The 24,272-nt window shown below is 41.6% G+C and overlaps 1 protein-coding gene across 5 annotated transcripts in view; it reads right to left on the bottom strand.

Annotated features, from left to right (window-relative positions):
- The window catches only part of LOC137420905 (RING finger protein 122), a 78,554-nt gene that overhangs the window by 24,674 nt on the left and 29,608 nt on the right, over positions 1-24,272 (bottom strand). For 3 of the 5 annotated variants that reach the window (XM_068106400.2, XM_068106401.2, XM_078772196.1), the window contains one exon: positions 728-880. In XM_068106400.2, the coding sequence (XP_067962501.2) occupies positions 728-880 (153 nt within the window). Of the gene's footprint in view, positions 1-727; positions 881-2,568; positions 2,683-2,790; positions 2,825-24,272 lie in introns of those variants that run through there. The other 2 variants (XM_068106403.2, XM_068106402.2) reach the window with 2 other exon arrangements.

The raw sequence follows: 24,272 nt of genomic DNA on the forward strand, positions 1-24,272 counted from the left end.
AAATAAATATTTTTTCTGCAAGCACACCAATGTATGAAATAAATAAATATTTTTTCTGCAAGCGCACCAATGTTTAAAATAAATAAATATTCTTTTTCTGCAAGCACACCAATGTTTAAAATAAATAAATATTTTTTCTGCAAGCGCACCAATGTTTAAAATAAATAAATATTTTTTCTGCAAGCACACCAATGTTTAAAATAAATAAATATTTTTTCTGCAAACACACCAATGTTTAAAATAAATAAACATTTTTTCTGCAAGCGCACCAATGTATGAAATAAATAAATATTTTTTCTGCAAGCGCACCAATGTATGAAATAAATAAATATTCTTTTTCTGCAAGCACACCAATGTATGAAATAAATAAATATTTTTTCTGCAAGCACACCAATGTTTAAAATAAATAAATATTTTTTCTGCAAGCACACCAATGTTTAAAATAAATAAATATTTTTTCTGCAAGCGCACCAATGTATGAAATAAATAAATATTTTTTCTGCAAGCGCACCAATGTATGAAATAAATAAATATTTTTTCTGCAAGCGCACCAATGTATGAAATAAATTAATATTTTTTTCTGCAAGCACACATGTTTAAAATAAATAAAAAATTCTGCAAGCACACCAATGTTTAAAATAAATAAATACTTTTTTCTGCCAGCACGCCAATGTTTAAAATAAATAAATACCAATGTAAAAGTTAAAATACCACCTGTGAAACAAACCTGATGAGATAACAGCAAAAGATGAGGCTCAGAATGAAAGCAAACACGCCTGTCCCAAATACCACCACGTAGATATTGAGAGGCAGGTCCTGAAACCCGATTGCTGGCATGACAGCTCTATCCAGGATTGTTGATAGCAAGAAGAAACAAAACCTGCAGTTGGGAACGGAAAAGGAGGGGGAGTGGGTAAAGGACAGAAAGAAATGTAGGACTGAGACTTGGCCCTGTTACAAAATTCAACGAGAAAGCATCTGAAAATGCAAAGCCCGTCCGCATCCTCTTTGTATTCAGATGTCTTATTCTTCTTCTTCCGTATGCCAAGCATGACAGAAACAGCAAAAAACTAGAACGGCACTCAGTAGAGAGCATACCTCCGCCTGGTTGACCATATCACTCAATGGTGAAGAATCAAAATTTCGTCAAAAAATAAATAATTCTCATATCGGAATCCATATTCAGATCTTCACCAAAATCGAATCGATTCTTCCTTGTCACACACACAACCGGTCCACCAAGTTTCGTCCAAATCCATCCACAACATTTTGAGATATCCTGCTATGTATCGTTTTTGGCCTTATCTCCCAATGATGAAGAATCACTTTAAAACGTCTAGTTGCCGAATCCGAATCTTAACCAAAATCTAATCATTTCGTCCTTGTGACATTCGCTACATCTCTGCCAAATTTCGTCCGAATCCGTCCACAACCTTTTGAGATATTATGTTCACAATCAAACAAACAAACAAGGCAGGGGTGATAACATAACCTCCATCCACCTAAAATTGACGATTATATGCAGCCAGCTTGACCTTTTGATCTAAAAAAAACAACCATCTTCTAGCTTTTGATTGGTGAACCAATTCAGTGACCGAAGACGCAAATTCTTAAAAAAAAAAAATCAGGTTAATCAGATGAAAATTAATGATTTATGCAGCGCTGACCTTTGACCTTTTGACAAATTATTAATTTGACTTCTCCATATTCTCATAATAAAACTTTGCTGAAAATTTTATGACAAAAGCTCAAATGGTAAAAAGTTATGGCCTGGACAAACACTCAGACAGACACACAGAAGTGATTGCAACACCCCGTCTCTCGCTGCATGGGCGACAGGCTAACAAGTCAGTCTGGAGTGCTTGGATCGCAGGATGAGGAGTATATTCTCTTTTTAATACAAGCTCTCACCACAGATTTTCATTTTGGTCCAAGCAGTGCTCGTGATTGGTTGTGCTTATGTTTATTAAGCTTATGTTTATCATATCTGCATGTAGGATGCACCCCACGAGTATCTGCTTACAGAAACATTCCTTTTTTGCAGCCACACTCAAACACAGCCTGAGAGGCACCTCTCACCAGGGGGACATTCATGCCACACCCATGCCTGCAACAATCAGGACGAGTCGAGAGGCTCATGGGAGGGATTCGCTTAAGATTTATGATCCGACCACCAAATGGTGTGGGGCAGAAAATGTGGGGCAACATCACAAGGCAGGGTGTCCCGGATGTTAATAAAGCCCACATACAATGGCGAGGAGGGACAGTCTGTCGGAGTGGTTGATGGCCGTCTGGTTGATGGCCGAGGAGACCGCCGTCTGGTTGATGACACCTCAGCACCACCCCAACACACACACCACCACAACCCAATCCAGGAAGGTTACTCCGTGCTTTTCCTCCTATCATCAAAGAATGGGGGTGCCGAAGGCTTTTCCCCAATTCTGCTATCTAGTGAGCTGGCACAACAGGTACTCTCACGGAGTGGGTTTTTAGTTTTATTTGCATTATTTGTGTATGTTGCGGAATGAAGTGTTTTACGGTGGCCAGAGTGCAAATCCTGCCACCAACCTCCAAGAAAGAGGTAACCCAACTGCAGGAGGACATCCACCGACACTGTTGGACACCAGAAATGGATGGCTGTTGGCTCACAAGAAGCTCCTCCACCCAATTCCGTCAGCTCCTCTAAAAATAAATAAACAGTGAGTTTTTCAGCAGAGCTATTCATTCAGGAAAAAAGAACAAAACACTGTGAGAACAGAACAGACCCCACAAATAAACACCAAGCACTACCATGGAAGCAAAGTTTTGAGCGATGGAGGGGGATGCTCAAAAAGGAGATGAAAATCCTCCAGAGCGAGGCATTGCAATGCAGCACATGGAGACTGTATTGGGCAGGAGAGGTATGCAATACTTGATTGATTAATTGCGTAATTAAAATAAATAAGTAATAATCGTAAATTAATTAATTTCTTAATCAATTGGCTAATAGCATACCTAAACCACAGGTGTTTCATTCAAAGCTGTAACTTTTTGAAAATTAATTAAATAATTAATTAACTGGGAAAAATAAATAATTAATCGATTAATTGATTAATCAATAAATTAAAAATATCCTATATAGCCAATTCACTTTGTCATTGTCATGTCCGATTAACAGCTTTCTAGCTAAAAAGGTGCCCAAGATATTGTCCAGATGAGAAAGAAAATAAACTTAATCAAAAAACAAAAAATACTGTTTTGCCAAAGCACGTGCTCACTATTGTGCCCAAATTTCAGCATCCTAGCTCAAAGGATGGCTGAGATACAAACAAACAAAGAAGAAAACAAAGAAGAAAGAAAACAAACAAATACAGATACATTCAAAGTACACCACCCCCATGCCAATTAAATAAGTAACACATCCTCTAGCACGCAGCATTGCCAGGGCACCTTCGGCACCCAGCAATGCTGCCGTGCATCACATAGAGACGGTATTGGGAGGGAGAGGTGTACAACAAACAACCGGAGTGAAAACTGAATACCCCCTTTCGGCACGCCTCATCACCGGGCACCCCTCGATGCCCGGCGATGACGTCATGCAGTGCCTGGAGATGCAATAGGAAAGGAGCGGTGTACAATATTATACCGTGAACTAGGGAAACGGAAGAAGCAGAATGTGTCATCCCATCCTGAAAAAGATGAACGAGAACGATTCTGGAAAGGAATTTATGGAGATTGAAAATAACACAATAAGGAGGTGGAATGGATTTGAAATCTGGAAGAGAAGAAGCAACATGTCAAGGACATGCCCCCAGTAATTATTGATGCAGTAAAGACATTGCATAGAAAATTTGCATAGATGGCAAACTTCAAAGCCCTGGCCAGATGGGATCCCAAACTTGTGGCTGAAGTAATTTGATGCTGTCCACATTCACTACGCTCAAGCATTATATGAACTTATCCAAGGGGATCAGGAAATAGATGAATGGCTCAAAGAAGGTAACACATCCCCCTATCCCAAAATATGAAGAAACCCAACAACCTCACAAATACCGAATGGCCAATAACATTTCTACCAACAACATACAAACTCTTAACAGGAATAACTAGAACGAATAACTAGCGGAGCATACCTCCACCAGGTGAACAGTTTACGTTTTGTATCCTAGAGTAGACGAGAAAATCACAATACAGAATCACATTTAATCAAAATATTCCATCCACAACTTTTTGAGATATCCTGCTATGTATCGTTTTTGGCCCGATCTTTAGGTGCTTTTTTGCAAACTCAAAGCAGGCTTTCATGTGTCTTTCACTGAGGAGAGGCTTCCGTCTGGCCACTCTGCCATAAAGCCTAGATCGGTGGAGTGTTGCAGTGATGGTTGTCCTTCTGGAAGTTTCTGCCATCTCCACACAGGGTCTCTGGAGCTCAGCCAGAGTGACCATCGGATTCTTGGTCACCTCTCTTACCAAGGCCCTTCTCCCCCGATTGCTCAGTTTGGCCGGGCGGCCATCTCTTGGAAGAGTCCTGGTTGTTCCAAACTTCTTCCATTTAAGAATTATGGAGGCCATTGTGCTCTTGGGAACCTTCAATGCAGCAGAGATTTTTTTGGTAGGCTTCCCCAGATCTGTGCCTCGACACAATCCTGTCTCTGAGCTCAGCAGGCAGTTCCGTCGACCTCATGGCTTGATTTTTGCTCTGATATGCATTGTCAGCTGTGAGACCTTGTATAGACAGGTGTGTGCCTTTCCAAATCATGTCCAATCAATTGAATTTCCCACAGGTGGACTCCGATCAAGGTGTAGAAACATCTCAAAGATGATCAAGAGAAATGGGAGGCACCTGAGCTAAATTTCAAGTGTCGTAGCAAAGGGTATGAATACTTATGGCAATGTGATATTTCAGTTTTTTATTTTTAATAAATTTTCAAAACTTTCTAAAATCCTGTTTTCGCTTTGTCATTATGGGGTATTGAGTGCAGATTGATGAGGGAAAAATGAATTTAAACGATTTCAGTATAAGGCTGCAACATAACAAAATGTGAAAAAGTGAAGGGGTCTGAATACTTTCTGAATGCACTGTAGTGTTTGGCCCGATCTTCCAATGTTGAAGAATACATTTTAAAATTATAGTAGCCGGATCCGAATATTCACCACAATTGAAGCAGTTCTTCCTTTTCACACACCCAACCTGTCCACCAAGTTTCGTCCAAATGCATTCCCAACTTTCTGAGATATTTTGTTCACAATCGGACAGACAGACATTCAGACAGGGAGTGAAAACATAACCTCCATCCACCTTTGGTGGCTGAGGTAATAATAAAATATTCTTCATGGGGAATCCCTTCTATGTTTAAAATTTTGCATCAAACGGACAAGCAGTTGCAGAGAAAGCATTTTAAAAGTGAAAATATATAGACATAATGTTCACGCATGCACAACCTGACCTGACTCTATTCCACCTTCTGAAACCCACATATGGAGATAACAGCCAACAACACACACACACACACACACACACACACACACACACACACACACACACACACACACACACACACACACACACACACACACACACACACACACACACACACACACACACGATAGTATAAGATTAGAGTTAGGTCAGATTAATGGGGATATAAGATATCACAGGTCGGGATGGTGGAATCACAGGTCGGGATGGTGGAATAACATGAGACAGTGGTTGGAAATGGAGATGCCTAAGGAAGGTGGTTCCAAAAACGAGAGAAAAGTGGAACACAAGAGTCGAGGTGTACATTAAGTCTGGGATTTGGAAGTTTAACCAGAAGCGGGTCACTGAGGGTTGCAAAGACCTTTTCACTTTGAACAACATCCAGTACAAGCTGACCTCGAGGAAGAATACAGCAAGGATACAGAAAATTGTCGACATGAAAACAAAATAACCTAAAACTTTTAATCCACTGCTCCTTAAATGTGTTTTCCAATCTATCTATAATTCCAGTAATCTCTGTTTGTACGTTTGTCTGTGACCGCTGTTTCTCGACAACCACGGGTCCGATATACTTGAAACTTGCCAGGTATATTGCTGGGGACCCGAGGATGTGCCTTTTCAAGGTTTCATATTAATCGGACAATTACTTACCGAGCTATGTCCAAAAAACGATTCAACCAATCAGAGAGCAGCGAGCTATCACGTGTGCCGAACGTGGCGATCAGACTCTGCCTCGGACGGCACATTTGACAGCGTATTCATTTATTTCACGTTGGAAAACTATGTTGCCGTTAAACTATGTTTTAAAACAAATTCAAACTGCGATTAAATTAAAACGATTCATCGTAACTGCGATTTGCGAACTTCCGGACAGTGAAGACTGTCCGGCAGCACGCTTTCCGGCAGCCAATCACAGAACGCTTTGTTGCGTAGGCGTGGCCGATGTGAGAGCGAGCGGAGCTGAGCGCGTTACGAGCTGACCGCCATTACGGTTCGTAATTCGATTTCTTATGCGCATTATTTCTCCCAATTCAGTCAGAGCGAAGGGCGGAAGCGAAGAGCGTTGTTTTTTTTGTTTACGGGCGTACGGGCGGGGTAGAGCGTACGGGTAGCGTTTTTTTTTTTTTTTGGCAAGGAACGGGCACCCACGTACGGGCAATGCCCTAGTATATTTAATAACTGCACTTTCCACACAAGTCCAAACAAGCATTTTCCAAAGCAGCTCGGATACATTTGTCAAAAAACCAAACTATTAATCAACCCAAATGCAAAAGAGTCCTCACAACGCTGAGGATATATATTTGAGAAGAAATTCAATTTTAATATGATAGAGCGTCAAAAGAAGGACATCTTCACATTTCACGATACTCGTGTGTACTAACTGCACAAAAAGGGGTCATTGCAAACACTACAGGATAACCCGATAGTGGAACTCACCCAGGTTACCATATGAAGGACTACGTATGGCCAGGTGGTGGACTGCCCAAACATAATTCGTCCACCATTATGACTGGAAGGACCACTTCGTACAGGGTTTGCATGCTAACAGGGTGTACTTCAAAAATGCTCAAGCACCTTTCAACAATCTTACTATAATTCCCCAAATGTCTGTCTGTCTGTGTCTGTTCCCAGGTACCGCAAAAAAGGCTGACCCGATCGCAACGATATTTTGGGTGGGTAATCCTGGGACCCCCTGGAGTAAAATAGGCTATGTTGTTTTTCCAATTTTTTCCCCCAATCTTTCCAATTTTCCAAACATGGAATAATATTTACCGATATGAACAGTGATGTGGCTTTTATTGAAATTCTACAAATACTGTTTAGATTTTGATGATTTGCGTGTGATATGATTTAACGGATGTTCATATAAATCGTTTAAGATTAAAAAAAGCCTTCAATTTCTGATATTTTGCCTTTTCATTTGGGCCTCGCAATTGAAGCCCCACCCGTGGAGAGGTTTGTCCACATTTTACAAGAGAAAAGTACATAAGATATTAATGTACTCTTATATTGATCACAAGTACTTTACAAGACACATTGAGACGATTGGCACTGTATATGAGATTGCAACTTTCAATGACAGCATCATGAGGCAAGCACCTAAAATGGAAGACCAAAGAATATGGTTGGTTATACTCAAGAGTACGATATTCCAAGTCGGTGACCACTAGTACACATTAACAGTGTACAGCACAAGTAAGCGCACGGAGAGCACAGTTTTTGCCTGAGACAAAATGACAGCCAGCAGAAGTGAGAAATAGTTGAGGGTCGACGGAATGCCGGAAACCCGAGAGGACTGCAAGGGGATAGGATCTTGTGTTTCCTGTGTATTGATGTTATTGGATTTGGGCACCACCACTTTGCTTGGCTCTGTGATTGGTCGCCTAAAGCAGACAGGAATAACTTGTATGGATGTGTATAGCTGTCAGGGGGGTAAATAGCCTATAATAAAAGCAACAGAGCTTCAAACTGTCAAATAATCTGCGATGCTATTACATGACAAAGAAATGATGTTGAAAATGCAAAACAAATTTGATTTCCCAACAATATTCCCACCACTTTTCAAGGTATGGATGGGGGAAGAACATTCTGTACGTGTGTACAGAATTCCGGTGTCAATGGGTAGTGTATGTGTATGATTATGTCAGTTCCGGTAATTTTCCACGTCAATCTTAGCCACCAAAATAAGCATGCAACCAAAATCCTTCTTTTTTTTTTTTGTATACAAGATCGAGGCTCGTGTAAAAGCCGCCATTAATGACAGGAAAAAAAAACAGACACACAAGACATAATAAAGGGAGCGGGAGACAAGATGGGGAGAGAGGGGGAAGCACATAAGTACAACATTTGAGAGCAGGGACATCGGGAGATCTGTGGGAGGGAGAGGGCATAGGGGGGGGGGGGGGGTGAGGCGTGGGAAGGGGTGTGGGGGGTTGGAGAGGTAAAAACCACATGGACACAGCGAAGACTTCCAGGAAAGAAGTCGATATTTCAAAAAAGTGGATCTGAGGTGAATTAACGGGGGTAGAAAAGATCAAGGTTTTGGATGGGGGAAGATAAGAGATTGTGGTGAACAGTTGTTTTAAAGACCTTGAGGGATGAGTGGGATTGAAGAGAGTGAGGGAGTTTGTTCCAGAGGTGGGAGAAAAGAGGATTGAAAGAGTGGAGGTGAGCAGAGAGTCTTGATTTTCCACCAATTTTAAGGGAACATACTGTTATGTCGGTGGAGTAGTGACATGTACATGTAGAGTTAGGTAGATTTGTGTAGGTAACATGCTCCGATTGTCGTGAAGAAGAAGAACCACCACCATGTAATAGGTAGAGGACATGTTTAGCCCGGATGTCGGATTAAGGTGTATCTTCGTCCCCATTACGAGGAATGGGGCATGTTAACTAGTTATAGGGATTATGTTAACTACTACCTTGTTAGTCAAACCTCTGTGATCTATCCTTTGTCCTTCATGGTACCGCACCATAGACACTAGTTAAAATTGCCTTTAAACTACACAAAATAACAATAAAAACCAACAGGAAGCCAGGCATCAAGCACTAGGGCTAACAATCCTGCCTGGCAGACACACATCGGTCAAGTAGGCCGAGAGCCACGCCCAGAAGGACAGTGATTGGGTGGGAGTTGACCAACGGGAAGGCCGGGGTAGGAAGAGACACGCGATTGGTGAGGGAAGGACAGGGAGGAAGCAACGTGCTGATTGGCAAGGTTCAACTGATGACGTCAGAAGCAGACTGCATGTGGATTGGTGGAGAGCTGAGCATGCAGTGGTGGCCTGCGGGTATTGGTGGAGAGGCACAGATGATGTCACGAGATGGTCAATAAAATAACTCGCGGACTGACATTTGCTCTCTCTTGCCTTCTCTTCTCGTGCCTTTTGCCCCTCATGCCTTCCTCTGCCCTCAACTCTCTCCTCTTGGTTCCAGAATATGGTGGAAGACGGTTGTGCAGGGACGAAGGGCTCCAGGAAGCGATCGGACAGACCCGGTTCAGAGGCGCCACCGGGGGCCTTGCATCGGGAGCCGGAAGAGACGCGGCCCGAGAACTGTGGTTCTCCGTACGTGGACAAGTGTACAAGCACTGCAGCGCAAAAGGGCGCAAAGAGGCCTGGTTCCCGCCAACGCGCGCGCTTCGCACGCATCGCTACCAGCGCCCCGTACCCGTTCGCAGACCTTGACGAGATCCCATTAGTGATTGGAGCTAAGTGCACACACACCCCATTATTTTCCAGGTTATTCTTCCCTCCGTCTGTGTTCAAGTCTGGTGTGGGGGACGTCCCATTTAGGAACTTAGTTTTACCGTTGCGCTTTTCTTTGTCCCGGCATTCCGTTTTAATAAACCTGTTTATTTTTGTACATTTTAAATCCGCCTCGGTTTCAGTTTATTTTTCCGCAGGTTTGTGGACTGCGGTGGGATCCGTGAAGGTAATCTCTTCATCGTCCCCTTTCCCTTTCTTTCCCCACATGTATCAAGTCCACACTTGAACTGAACGCTTCAGAGTAAAAGCTCGTTTGGCTATCCGTGATCCCTGTGGTGTTCACATGACAATACTATAGGGCGTTTATAAAGTTATTAGTGCAACTTGAAGCTTTAATATGTACACGCCATGAGAAGCAAACTGTAAACAGCATATGAAAACATAATTCATAAAATATGGTAATTGGTAACTAACCGTGCCTACCCTTCACTTCACTGATGGGTTCAATCAAAAGACAGCATGTTACTATTTAAAAGCATGTTGCATATCTATCTGTGAGTCTCAATTACGATGTAAAATGAAGTAAAACAAGTGAAAAAAGGATATTTTGTATAACATTTTGTTGTTGTTAGTGCTGTTATTGTCGCTGTGGTTGTTGTTGTTGTTGTTTGTGTGCTCCTTCCATGTACTACTATAGATTTTTCCATAACTGTGAGAAGTATTACTATATATAAATGTGTGTGCTCCTTCTGTGTCCCATAAGCTATTACCTCTGCCACAGGTGGATGGAAGTTGTTTTCACCCCTGTCTGTTTGTGACTAGGATATCTCAAAATGTTGTGAACAAATTGGGACGAAACTTTGGTGGAGAGATTGTGTGTGTGACAAGGAAGAATTGATTAAATTTTGGTGAAGATCCAAATCAGGATCCAGATACGAGAATTATTTCATTTTTCAAGTGATTCTTTACCATTGAGCGATAAGACCAAAAACGATTTATGGCATGATATTTCAAGAGGTTGTGGATGACTTTTGGCAAAACTTGGTGGATGAGTTAGGTAAGTGACAACAACAGGCCGAGTTTTTCGACCGATTTCCAACAGGATCATTTAAAAAATTCTACGACCGCAGGAACCCGTAAGAATAATCCGTGACGGACACACACACACAGATGAAAAGATCATGTTTCTCCTTTTAGTTATAGATGTTGTTAATGTTGCGTTATTGGTGTTAAATCTACAATTGTTTTTGGTGTCTTGATGAGTTGTAAATTTTAACATGACAACATTCCACATCAGTGGCAAAGTCAAACCCCACAACTGCCACATTTTCGGGACACTAAAACCTCAGGAAGTCTGGCAACGTGAAAGACTCATCAATAAATCAATGGCTGGGGCACACTCAGGAAGTCACACGTCATTGGTCCATTCTTTTTCGAAGAAGCCACAGTCAATGGTGAATGTTACTTTGCAAATGTTGCATAATCCATTTGAAATATCCATAATGGAAGATGTCCGTTAGGATGAAGCCAATAATTTTTAACTGTGATGTGTAGAAATGTTATGAATGATTCTTTCATATGCTGTTTACGGTTTCCTTCTATCACATGTACCTCTAAAGTTATTAAAGTTAAAATTTGCACGAAGACTTCATAAACGCCAGGCTGTATTAATGATGCCATTATGATTGTGCATTGAATGGGATGAAAAAAGGTGGAAAAGAAAATTTGTGGATTTCATTTTCCTGCTCTATTATACTTTAATAAAAGGTACAGTCGTGGCCAAATATATTGGCACTCTTGTACAATAATGCACCATTTCTCCACAAAATTGTTGAACTTAAAAAATATTTTGGAATCCACATGTGTATTTCTTTGGTTTGCAGTGAAACAAAACAAAAAAGCTGAAAAACATTACTAAATCTTAGCTTATTACACAAATAAATCCTAAAATGGCCTGGACAATATTATTGGCACCTTTTAGAAGTTGTTAGAAATAACTAGATTTTAAGCAGGTGATTCTCCTTTACTTTGGAATTGAACTCAGCTTTGAACACTCACTTTGGAGTTGCAGGTGCCTACAATATAAAATCACTCATTAAACCAGTTTGAATAGAGAAAAGGAGTCATTCTGCTGTTTTGTGTCACTGCAATGAGCATGGAGAAAAGAAAGAAAACCAGAGAAATTGTCTGAGGAGGTCAGACACAAGATTGTAGACAAGCATGGACAATTTGAAGGCTTCAAGTCCATCTCTAGAGACCTTGATGTTCCTGTGTCCACCGTACGCAATGTTATCAGGAAGTTTAAGACCCTTGGCACTGTAGCCAACCTCCCTGGATGTGGCAGCAAGAGAAAACTTGATGGAAGATTGTCACGAAGGATTGTTTGAATGGTGGAGAAAGCACCTCGATCAACTGCCAAACAGATTCAAGGTGACCTTCAGACACAAGGTACGACATTTTCAACTCACACCATCCGTCGCCAACTCAATGAAATGGGGTTCTATGGTAGGAGACCCAGGAGGACCCCACTGAATGGGGTTCTATGGTAGGAGACCCAGGAGGACCCCACTGCTGAGAGACAGGCATAAGAAAGCCCGACTGGAGTTTGCCAAAACACACCTAAAAAAGCCAAAGTCTTTCTGGGAAAATACCCAAATTAGAGCACATGAGAATGTCCAAATTAGAGATGGGCAGGTGAGACTACAGTCACGTGAAAAAGTAAGTACACCCCATGTAAAGTTTTGACTTTTTCAACATATTTCAACATACAGCTATTTGATCTTCATTTCAACAACATTGATAGATAAAGGTGATATAATATAACAAATATCATGAAACATTTACATTTTGTAGTCCATTGTATAATTTAAATGAACATAAATGCAAATTTCGCATGTGGAAAAAGTAAGTACACCCCTCCATTTATCACTACTTCAAATACCTAAAATTAGAATCAGGTGCACCAGCTCAGGTGCAAATGATTAGAACATCGTTAGAGAGGATCTTGGAGGAACCCGTCTTATTTAAACCTCAGACATTTAGTTTGGTTTGCTTTTTGCTGTTGAAGTGTGTGGCGTCACCATGGCTAGATCAAAAGAGCTCTCTGAGGCCTTCAGAAAGAAGGTTATAGATGCCTACGAGTCTGGGAAGGGATTTAGAAAGATCTCCAAGCAATTTGAAATCAATCATTCGACTGTCCAGAAGATCATCTACAAGTGGAGAAGATTCCAAACAACTGCCAACTTGTTCAGGCCAGGCCGCCCAGCAAGTTCAGCCCGAGAGCAGACCGCAAGATGCTGAAAGAAGTCTCTAAGAACCCCAGAATGTCATCACGGGACCTACAGGTAGCTCTTGCCACTGTTGATGTCAAAGTGCACGAGTCTACCATTAGAAAGAGGCTGCACTAATTTGATCTACATGGGAGGTGTGCCAGGAGGAAACCTTTACTGTCCAGAAAGAACATCAGGGCAAGACTAAAGTTTACCAAGGCAAAGACCAGCACCTCTGGAACAATGTGCTCTGGACAGATGAGTCAAAGGTAGAGCTATTTGGCCACAGTACCAGAAGACATGTTTGGCGAAAACCAAAGACAGCATTTGACCTCAAGCACCTGATACTAACTGTAAAGCATGGTGGTGGAAATATTATGGTATGGGGCAGCTTTGCTGCATCATGGCATGGGCAGCTCACCATCATATAATCCACTATGAATTCTTCATTGTACCAGAGGGTGCTTGAGGATAATGTGAGGCCATCTGTCGGAAGTTGAAGCTCAACTGACGTTGGACCTTGCAAAATGACAATGACCCTAAACATACCAGTAAATCCACCAAGGAATGGCTGAAAAGAAAGAAATGGAGGGTTCTGGAATGGCCAAGTCAAAGCCCGGATCTAAATCCCATCGAGATGTCGTGAGGGGATTTGAAACGAGCTGTGCATGCAAGAAACCCCTCAAACATCGCACAGCTGAAATAATTCTGCATGGAGGAGTGGGCAAAAATTTCTCCCAGTCGATGTCAGAGACTGGTAGACAGTTATAAGAAACGCCTACTTGAGGTTGCCAAAGGGAGCAATACCACCTATTCGAGCCAAGGGTGTACTTACTTTTTACACATGCAAAATTTGCATTTATGTTCATTTAAATTATACAATGAACTACAAAATGTAAATGTTTCATGATATTTGTTATATTATATCACCTTTATCTATCAATATTGTTGAAATGAAGATCAAATAGCTATATGTTGAAATATGTTGAAAAAGCCAAAACTTTAAATGGGGTGTACTTACTTTTTCACATGACTGTAAATTAGAGATTTTGGTAAAGCACATCATCTCTTTGTTTCCAGAAAACAAAATTAAGCCTTCAAAGAAAAGAACACCTTCCCTACAGTCAAACATGGAGGAGGTTCAGTGATGTTTTGGGGTTGCTGTGCTGCCTCTGGCACTGGGTGCCTTGAATGTGTGCAAGGCATCATGAAATCAGGAGATTACCAAGGCATTTTGGATCACAATGTTCTACACAGTGTCAGAAAACTGGGTCTCCGTCTGAGGTCATGGGTCTTGCAGTAGAAAGACCCCAAACACACTTCAAAAAGCACCCAGGAATGGTTCAAGACAAAACACTGGACTGTTCTGAAGTGGCCAGCAATGAGTCCAGATCTAAATCCCATTGAACACCTGTGGGGAGATCTGAAAACAGCAGTTGGGAGAAGGCACCCTCAAATCTGGGAGAACTGGAGCAGTTTGCACACGAAGAGTGGGTCAAAATGCCAGTAGAGAGGTGCAGGAAGCTCATTCATTGCTAAAGGGAGCGCTTGACTTCAGTTATTTTGTCCAAAGGCTGTGCCACCAAATATTAAGTCTCGGGTGTCAATAATTTTGTCAATGTCATTGTACACCGCTCCTTTCCTATGCCATCTCCAGGCATTGCAAAGCGTCATTGCCGGGCACCGAAGGTGGCTCGGCATTGACGCACGCTGAAAGGGAGTACTCAGTTTTCACTCTGGTTGTTGTACACCACTCCTTTCCTATGCCATCTCCAGGCATTGCAAATCGTCATTGCCAGGCACCGAAGGGGGCTCGGCAGTGACGCACGCTGAAAAAGAGTACTCAGTTTTCACTCTGGTTGTTTGTTTCTTTGTTTTCTTGTTTTCTTGTTTGTTTTCTTGTTTGTTTGGTTGTCCGGGCGATATCTCAGCCATCCTTTGAGCTAGGAAGCTGAAATTTTGGCACAATAGTGAGAAAGTGCTTTGTCAAAAACCGTATTTTTTGTTTTTTGATTAATCAATAAATTGAGGAGTTATTTAATTATTAGCGATTAATTAAGTACTTATTTAATTAATCAAATTTCCTTTCTCTTCTGACCATTAACTCAGGCACCTTTTGAGTTAGGAAGCTGTTATTTGGACATGCCAATGACCAGGTGATTTGGCTGCAAAGGCTATTTTTGATTTATTAATTAATCAATTAATCGATTAATTATTTAATTATTCGATTAATGACCAAAAATTTTTTTTTTTTTAAGTTACAGATTCTGATGAAATAGTGGTAGTTTATGTGTTCTCTGACCAAATTGATTAATAATTTAATTTTTTTATGATTATTATTTATTTATTTTCATTATTAATCATTTATTTATTTTCTTGCTCATTTGGCCAATATCTCAGGCACCTTTTGAGCTCGGAAGCTAATATTTGGACATGAGTGACCAAGTGATGTGGCTATCATGGATATTTTTGATTTATTGATCAATCAATTAATCGATTAATTGTTTAATTATTCGATTAATTACTAAAAAAAAAAATGTTTTTTTCAGTTACAGATTCTGATGAAATGGTGGTGGTTTCTGTGTTCTGTGACCGAATTGATTAATAATTTAATTTTTTAATGATTATTATTTATTTATTTTCATTATTAATCATTTATTTATTTTCTTTCTCATTTGGCCAATATCTCAGGCACCTTTTGAGCTGGGAAGCTAATATTTGGACATGACAGTGACCAAGTGATGTGGCTATCAAGGATATTTTTGATTTATTGATTAATCATTTCATCTATTAATTATTTATTGATTAATCGATTAATTATTTATTGAGTAATCAATTAATTATTTAATTTTTTATAAATGACTTATTTAATTAAAATTCTAAAAGATACATCTTCGGATGAAGCACTAGTGGTTTAGTTATGCTATTAGCCAATTGATTATGAAAATATTTTGTGATAATCTTTTATTGATTTTAATTATACAATTAATCAATCAATTAGTGTACACCTCTCCCTCCCAATGCAGCCCCAATGAGCAGCACTGCGGTATTGCCGGGCGCCAGAGGCGCCCCGGCAATGCCGCGCTGTAGGATATTTAATTATTTGGCATGGGGGCGGTGTACTTTGAATGTATGTGTACTTGTCTTTTATTGATTTTAATTATACAATTAATCAATCAATTAGTGCGCACCTCTCCCTTCCAATGCAGCCTCTATGAGCTGCACTGCGGTATTGCCGGGGCGCCTCCCCGGCAATGCCGCGCTGTAGGATATTTAATTATTTGGCATGGGGGCGGTGTACTTTGAATGTATCTGTACTTGTTTCTTTTTATTTCATGATTTAAAAGGATATATTAAGTTCTGAATCAAAAACAAAGGTTCTGTAATATTAACAGTGAAATAAAGAATTGTGGAGACCAAATACTTTCGTCAATTTCAACTTTTTTTTTTTTAGAGAAAATTGTGAGTTCTTTGAAAAAAGTGCAAGGGTGCCAATATTTTCGGCCACGACTGTATGCCAAGTAGTTCAGCAGGTGATTTGGGTCATAAAGAAATCAATTAAAATGCTGATGACTTCCATCTTTTGAAATGAAGCAATTGAGATAATAGTGATTCCAGATGATGATGATGCTGATGCTGGTTAGCTACATTCAATGATATTCATCATGACATTGTGTAAAGGTAGTGAAATGCCAAAGCCGATGTACAGCATTCCATGCATTGCATTCGGTACAAAAACAAAGTGTGACACTCGTATCGCCAGATAATCCGTATCTGCAAGACTGAGCAAAACAATATTTCTGTAAATGTTTTTCCGCCCGACTACAGGAAATGTATATCAGTGCATTGGGTAAACAAAACCATGCCAGCTTACCTCCGCCGAAAGAACAACTGCGTTTTCTAGATCTAGATCAAGGTAAAGTCATCCAAACCAAAAATAAACACTCAGTACTGTGAAAACAAAAAAAGAACATCATGTACGGCATTTAGATTTTACCATCACTTTAAATGACTTTAAAGAAAGAGACGACTGTGCTACCACTGAGCTGGCCTGTTCAATATGAGTTTGATTGCATCAATGAGTTTGCTGTACTTTGAAGGGGATGTAAAAGCAGCTGTCCTGTCTGCTCTCATTTGCTGGTGGACATTAAAGATGACCTCATGACAGCATTTTTTGAAAATAGTACGGGCTCATCATTTGCCAGTACCGTGGACACATTCGATATACCTGCCCTGATCAACACACAGGGTGCACTGCTTCAGCAGCATAACTGGCCCTCTGAAAATGATGGAAGCCTGCAGGTTCAGTTGTTACATATGAATGAGAGCAAAAGCAAACAAACTGATAGTGAGGCAGTGGGGCCACAGTTGGACACAATTAGAAAGGGAATGATTGAATGAAGAGAGAGGGATGGTAAGAAACACAGTAAACACAATAAGTAACAGCTCACGTGTCCGAAAATCCCACTCTACTGCTATTTCATATCCTCTTACAGCTCTTTACAACCTATCATTTGCGCTCGTCATCTTCTATCTGCTTGGAAAACTGCCAACATCACTGCATTACACAAAAAGGTGCAAACATTGATCCCCTTAACTACAGACATATCGGCATACTTCCAATCATTAGCAAGGTCATGGAATCTGTCATCGCAGGTGATATGAAATTTCCTGCTATTTTTGAAATTTAGTGGTATTCTATATGAAATATTGAAATTTAGAAAGAAACAAACCTTTCTATATACGGTCCCACAGACAACAGTGACGATCAGTCTCCACTAGGCCTCGTGGACCCCGATGTCCTACAGGCGAGGCCTCTTGGTCTATTCTATGTCGTCTTTCTCGTTCTCCAAAAACCAGGTGATCTCGCTTAGTTGTGCTCCTTTCACGAGGTTTTTTAAACTTCACTCTAACACACGAGACCCCTTCTTCTTTCCTCGTCTCCATCTCCAGGTCTTTCTCTTGAGTTTTCTCTTCTTCCTCCTGGATGGAGTTCTCCTCTGGCTATCCCACCCACAGGGCAGCATCAATAAAAATAAATGCACAATGGCACTTTAGGCTCCACAGCACATTATGCCGCCATGGCTGACACCCACTGGCTAGCCATATTGTGATGGCCTTTCACACACCTGACATGTGTGGCTCTCTCATGGGAAATCTCACCAACTAGCCCCGCCCACAACATGAGGTATTTACATCGACAACATTAATGTCAAATCTGTCTATAAATTTCATACACTGCCTCCTCAGCGTCACGTGTAACAAATGACGTACTCTGACAGGACCCTGTTGCATGGCAATAACACTTACTCGAAAGACACAGATAATACTACACTTACCACAGTCTAGCTACAGAACGCATTCTCCCCTCCCCTCCATTTCCACAGAACATTGCATAATTTATAGAGGTGAATGAATGATCGTTTTAAGGCCATTTTCCCCCGCAAGAGCAGGGGTTAGCCTTGCGGGCCCCATGACAATTCATGGTTCCCTGTTTGAGGCAATGTTTTTATGGCCGGATGCCCTTCCTGACGCCAACCCTTGGTCACGCTTTATAGAGGATTAATTATAGAGGACAATTTATAGAGGTACTCGCACTATAATAGTTTGTACTTTATTGAGGTGCTTGGTTTAAAAAGATAAGATGTAATACTGGCTACCACCCAGTGGCATTTGTCGCCTACATCAGCACATTATGTGGGGACAGACAGACGGACCGACAGACAAAAATCTGACCCAAATGCAATACCTTTTCCTCTAACGAGGGTAAATATTGTTTTTCTCTATTTTATTCATAATGTCCATGCATTTTCAGATAGATCAAAAATACATTTAAAATTGCTTCAAATTGATTTGCATTTTCCCCAATGACAAGTCATGTTAGTGATACTTTTCATGCTTTTTGGAATGAAGATTTATAAGACCTTGATTGTCTGAAAACAAAATGTTTTCCATTTGATGAACCCTGCAGTAGGCAAAACGTGTTGGTGATGATGTCATAATGTGTCAGCTTTTTTGCAGGGATATACTGTCGTGTTCCTCGCGATTTATAAACTGACCAAGGAAACAGATTAACCCAGCAAGCTCTAACTCCGAAGGCGTTCAGTTCAAATATGGCAGAGTTCATACACGTGGGGAGGGAGGAGGATAAGGCTCTTAACAACAGACCTCATCCTACAGAGAATGCTGAAGTTCCTTACCTCACGGTTCCGGCGTGCAGTCTTCACCCTGCGAAAAGTAACTCACAAACAAAAACGGAATTATGTACAAAAAGAAACGATTTATTATTCGGATGCGATTATGTTGAAAAAGTCAAAAATTTACATGGGGTGTACTTACTTTTTCACGTGACTGTATATATAGGTTGAGAAGTGTTTCATTGTTTGTGTTTGTTTGACTTTAATATGCAAATATGCGTTCCTAAACCGATGGATGGAATGAGTTGAAAACTGGTGGTTGTACTCAGGATGTGCATAGTAAGGTTTTAGGCCAAAGGGAGGTGAAACCTCCCTGCCCCAGGGTTCATGGTGGGTGACGGGGCAGGGGAAGGGTAGGGTGACTCAAATTCTCTATGTAAATGTGTATTGTATGGCAACAACTGGTGAAAGCCAGAATTACAAATCATAACTAGAGTGAAGTCAATGGCGTGCCATTGCAAATCCCCACACTTTCTACCGAAAGCAAAGTTGAAAGATGGAAAAAAGTTCCACCAGGAATGACCCAATATCAAAATGTCCCCACCCGCTGGGACATGATCCGGGGGTCAAATCTAAAAAAAATCATCACATATTTCATGTGTCCCCAATGTTGATTGAATATACATTGAATATACAATATATAATATACAAAGTTTCATTGAAAATGTCTTACAATGTGCCTGTAATTGCATTTTTTGCTATTTGACCTTTTCACCCTGCCACAGGGCCCCAGTGGGCGGAAACAAAATGATGCCACTACAAAGGTTGATGAATTTCTGTACAACTGTTTCGGAGTAGATAGCGTGACAGACGGACGGACAGAACGAATTACAACATGGATGTACAGACAGACGGAGTAATTTTTCTTGAAAGCGTGGGGATACTAAAATATGCTGTGGACATCATAAAAGTGGGAGGAAGACGGGTTCATTGCTAGTAAATCAAATGCAGGACAAACCCAGTGGACATCAGTGTACTTTTACATAAATTATAACATCTGTAGATAAATGTCACAATATGTGAGGTATATGGGATTTGAACCTGGGGTTCCAGCATCACGAGCCATGGTGGGGAGTTGGGGTGGAAAGGGAAGCAAGAAGGGGGGTGGATTCAGATGGCAACACTAAAAGACCCCTACAAAAAGCTTCCAAATACATAAGACATTTTATAGTGTACCGTTCTTGGAAAACTTTAAAATATACAGTATGATTCTGAACTTATTATTGCAGAAAATACAAGCGTTGGTATAATTTATTTATATAATACAGCAACAACCTTGTTTAGTGAATGTTAGCAACTACTGCATAAGTGAATAAACTACAGTTGTGCAAACCTTCCATCAAAATAAACTATAGTTGTGCAAACCTTCCGTCGTGCCCAAGGTTGCAAAGGTAGTTGAATCACCAACCGAGTTGTTCAAAGTGCCCATTTCAAAAGATAACAATATATTGTTATATGCAAGTTTATTCTGGTTCCAGTTTTGTTAACCTGTGGATGTGCGTGCAACCTCTGCTCAAAGAGAGGTGCTTCCATAATGTCCTGAATTATCTCATCTAACTGGCATTGGTTGCTACCAGAACTGATAAAAGTTTGTGTGCGCATTTGCAAGTCTGATTCAAGTGCATTCCTGGCCTGAGCGTACGTGCTGGCCCAAACCCTGTGCATGCATGTTCGAGTTCATATAATGCTCTGGGCTTTCTCCATTACTATCTCTCAATCTTACTCCGTGTACATTCCTCTCTCACTGCATGATTGGTTGACCTTTGGATGCAACTCAGTAGGTGCACATACTATTCCGAGGGGTTCTCGGATTGAACGGTCGAAAACCTTCGACACGAGCCCAGCTAATGATCAGGATGGCCAATGAATCAGGCGGCTGAAATAATTATTCAGATATCTCAACTATATCTATCTCTATCTCTCTTCTACCTCTCTCTCCAAAGACAAAATAAATCCAATGTAGGTTAGGTATTCATTGCTTCCTGTTGTGATTTGTGTTATTAACTAGCTGCTTGTGGAAAGTCTGTCAGCTTCATACTTGTGTTAGGAAGACATAACAGACGACGATATTGCATGTAACACCTTTTGTGAAACTTCAGGTATTACCAAATCTTTGGAATTCCCAACCCATACAGTACTTCTCCTCATAGCTCCCACTCTCTACTAGACCCAAACATGTCCAACTTCTGGTGTAACATTCCTGCTTTCCTTGGCTCCTCAGATCATGTCATCTTGAAGACATGCTCAAGTACAGGCTAGACCAGTCTGCCTGATAAAATTGTGCAACATGGTAGTGCCTTGGTGGTTCCCTGAAGACTGTGAGAGAGACAAAAACTTTCAGGTCCTTCCTAGGCCATCTCAGCATATAATGGTGCACAAGGCCTTAATCCAAATAGACATTCATCCCCCTTTTCCCTCACATGTGGAACTGTCTTCCTGAGTCCGTTGGCTCATGGTCTTCCCTCAAGGTGTCTGCTGACAACTGCTACTTTATAGTTTCTCTCATTGCTACCACTGAGCTTTAATACAACTGCTGACACCCTGTCCTCCCTTTAAATCTGAAACTCCTCTCGTGCTGCGGTGCATTCATCCAATATTGTCCTCTTGCCTCCCTTTTACCCTAAATGGTGTCTGTTGAGCCTTTGACCCAGTTGCCGTGCTCCTCCATTAGCCTCAATGCCTCCATAAAAAAACACGATTACTTATTAATGCCATGGCCCATACAATTTTAGCTTTAGTTTGTTTATAACCTAGTTCATGGATTGGAATTCAAACATCAACCACTGACTAATTAACCAATACGCTTTTCTTGCTCGTGACTCGTTTGATTAATGTATCTTTTTGTTTTGTTTTTTATTTTGTTTTTACATTGCCAAGTAGGTCCTAAGCTGTCCTTAAAGGCTTAAAGGATGGGTGTAAACTTTGGGGTAGTTCCATTGTAAAAGTTCCAATGCGTAATGTAACTGGTGGAGCTGGTACTGGGAAGGTTGGCATTTGGACCAGCACATGCATGGTTTGTACAGGTGTGGGAGTAGGGGGAATGGGAGGGGCCAGAAAGTAAAATTTCACCATCTGAGAGGCATTCAAAAATTATAAGAGCGTTGGTTATTCGTGAGCACTTAGAGCCGAGGGTTGTTATGCTCGTTATATGCTATTTATTTCATTAATCTAATAATTTTTGTTGTTTCACACTGTAATCCAAAAGTTTGATTTGATACACAATATTGATCTTAATAAAATTGTGCATAACAGTTTCATCAATTATATACACGTAGTAGGTACCATCTCCAAAGAAAAACATAAACAAATGGGACCATGTGTGGTGATGGTGCAGCCTCAAATTCTACAGTGGCCTATTGAGCAGCTGGCTTTTAGCGTGTACATGCGAGTTCCTTGAAGATTACCCCAGGTCACGACGACCGGGAGATGCGATTGATGTACAAAACTCTTGCCCCGTGTGAGCAAGTATTAATGGAGGATCGCCATGTTAAGGGCGCAAAAATATCCACAAACATTGGGATTTTTCACTGCAGCGTTTTCACAACCATCCACAAGCAATTGGAAATATCTAAAGTCTCAGCAAGATGGATTCCCCAAAAATCTCAGCACACACGACCAACGGATGCAAAAATACTGGCATCATGCTGCGAGCTTCTCAAACTGTTCAACGCAGATGCAGCATACTCTACCGCTTGGCTAGTAACTGGTGGCAAAATGTGGCTTCACCACTGGTATCCTTGAATCCCACATGGAATCTATACATAATGGAAGTAAGAAGTATCACCGCCACCCAATAAATCTCATACCCAACCCTTAGCCGGCAATATCATGGCCTTCATTTTCTGGGATGCCAAGACCATCCTGCTGATTGATGATATGCCTCACAAAACTACAACCACAACGGAGTATTGTGGCAGGCCATTAAGGACAAACAACGAGGATGTTCACCAAAGGTATTACCTCAATACACTTGTGCAAAATCAAATAAATGACGAAATGTAGCACTGGAGTATCAGGAGGAACGCAAAAAGACAAAGATGGAGTCATCAGGAGGAACCTGGATAGGATTTGGGTTTCAACTGTCACACTTGTACCCTCAAACCCATCCAGATGCAGTCAGGTGAACCCTACAAAAACTATTTGCAAGATTCAGCCCTCTATAGACGAAAAAACAAGAAAGAAAAAGGAGAGATTGAGGACAAATAAACAAATAAATAATGCATAACACCCACACGCATATGCACGTAGACACACACACCTAACCTAAACCTAACCAAACCATCCAATCCTCTCAAAGCTTCATGTCCCCCCTTTCTGCATCCCTCCACACACCACCTGCTTAATGCTTCCCCCTCACACCACCCACACAAACTTTCCCCATCTTCCTGCCCCCTCAAAGCCAACCTCTCACACTGCCCCATGTAAAGATAGCCTCCCTCCCCCATCCTGCATCCTCCCAGCAACTCCTCCCCTGTCCCTAAGTGTGTGGACCTCAAACATCCGAGATCTCCGTTCCAACCAGATAGATCTCTCAATCTAGACTGTTACCAATAAAATGGATATAATGAAGGAGCTGGGGCTCCCACGTCGATCGGAAGAATGGACGCGACAAAAAGCTGGAATTCATCCGAGTTGCTTTAATCAAACGAAACACTCAGGCACTCTCAAAAGCCCGTTTATCGGGCAGCAATATATATACATATTATCCCGGAGCGTTTGCCCAGGAAAGGCGAGAGGGGGCGTGGCCCAGCGTCCTGGCTGCGGCCTGGCAAGTTGAGGGCGAGCCTGCCCGGGCATGCCCGGGCGTCCCGACCGAGGCCTGGCAAGTTGAGCGCGGGCCTGCCCGGGCGTCCTGGACGAGCCCGGCATGGTGATCGCTCCGCGTCCTTGATAGGTGCAAGGCGATTGTGAAAACCCAGCGGTAGCCGCTACACACGTCCCCCCAGAATCGACTTGCACCGGCAGGGTCAATTTGAGGGGGGTCTTGATGACCCGGCCGAAGCGACCCCTGGCGGGTCGTGGGAGGGGGTCCGGTGTGGTGGTGGGCGGTCGAGTGGGGGGCACCGTGGACGGGGGGCGGCCTCGCCGCGGCGGAAGGGCCACCCGTGGTGGGTGGTCGACGTCCATGTGCGCCGGCTTG

Source organism: Myxine glutinosa, chromosome 2, assembly GCF_964187855.1.
Source record: "Myxine glutinosa chromosome 2, kmMyxGlut1.1, whole genome shotgun sequence".
Taxonomy (NCBI): domain Eukaryota; kingdom Metazoa; phylum Chordata; class Myxini; order Myxiniformes; family Myxinidae; genus Myxine; species Myxine glutinosa.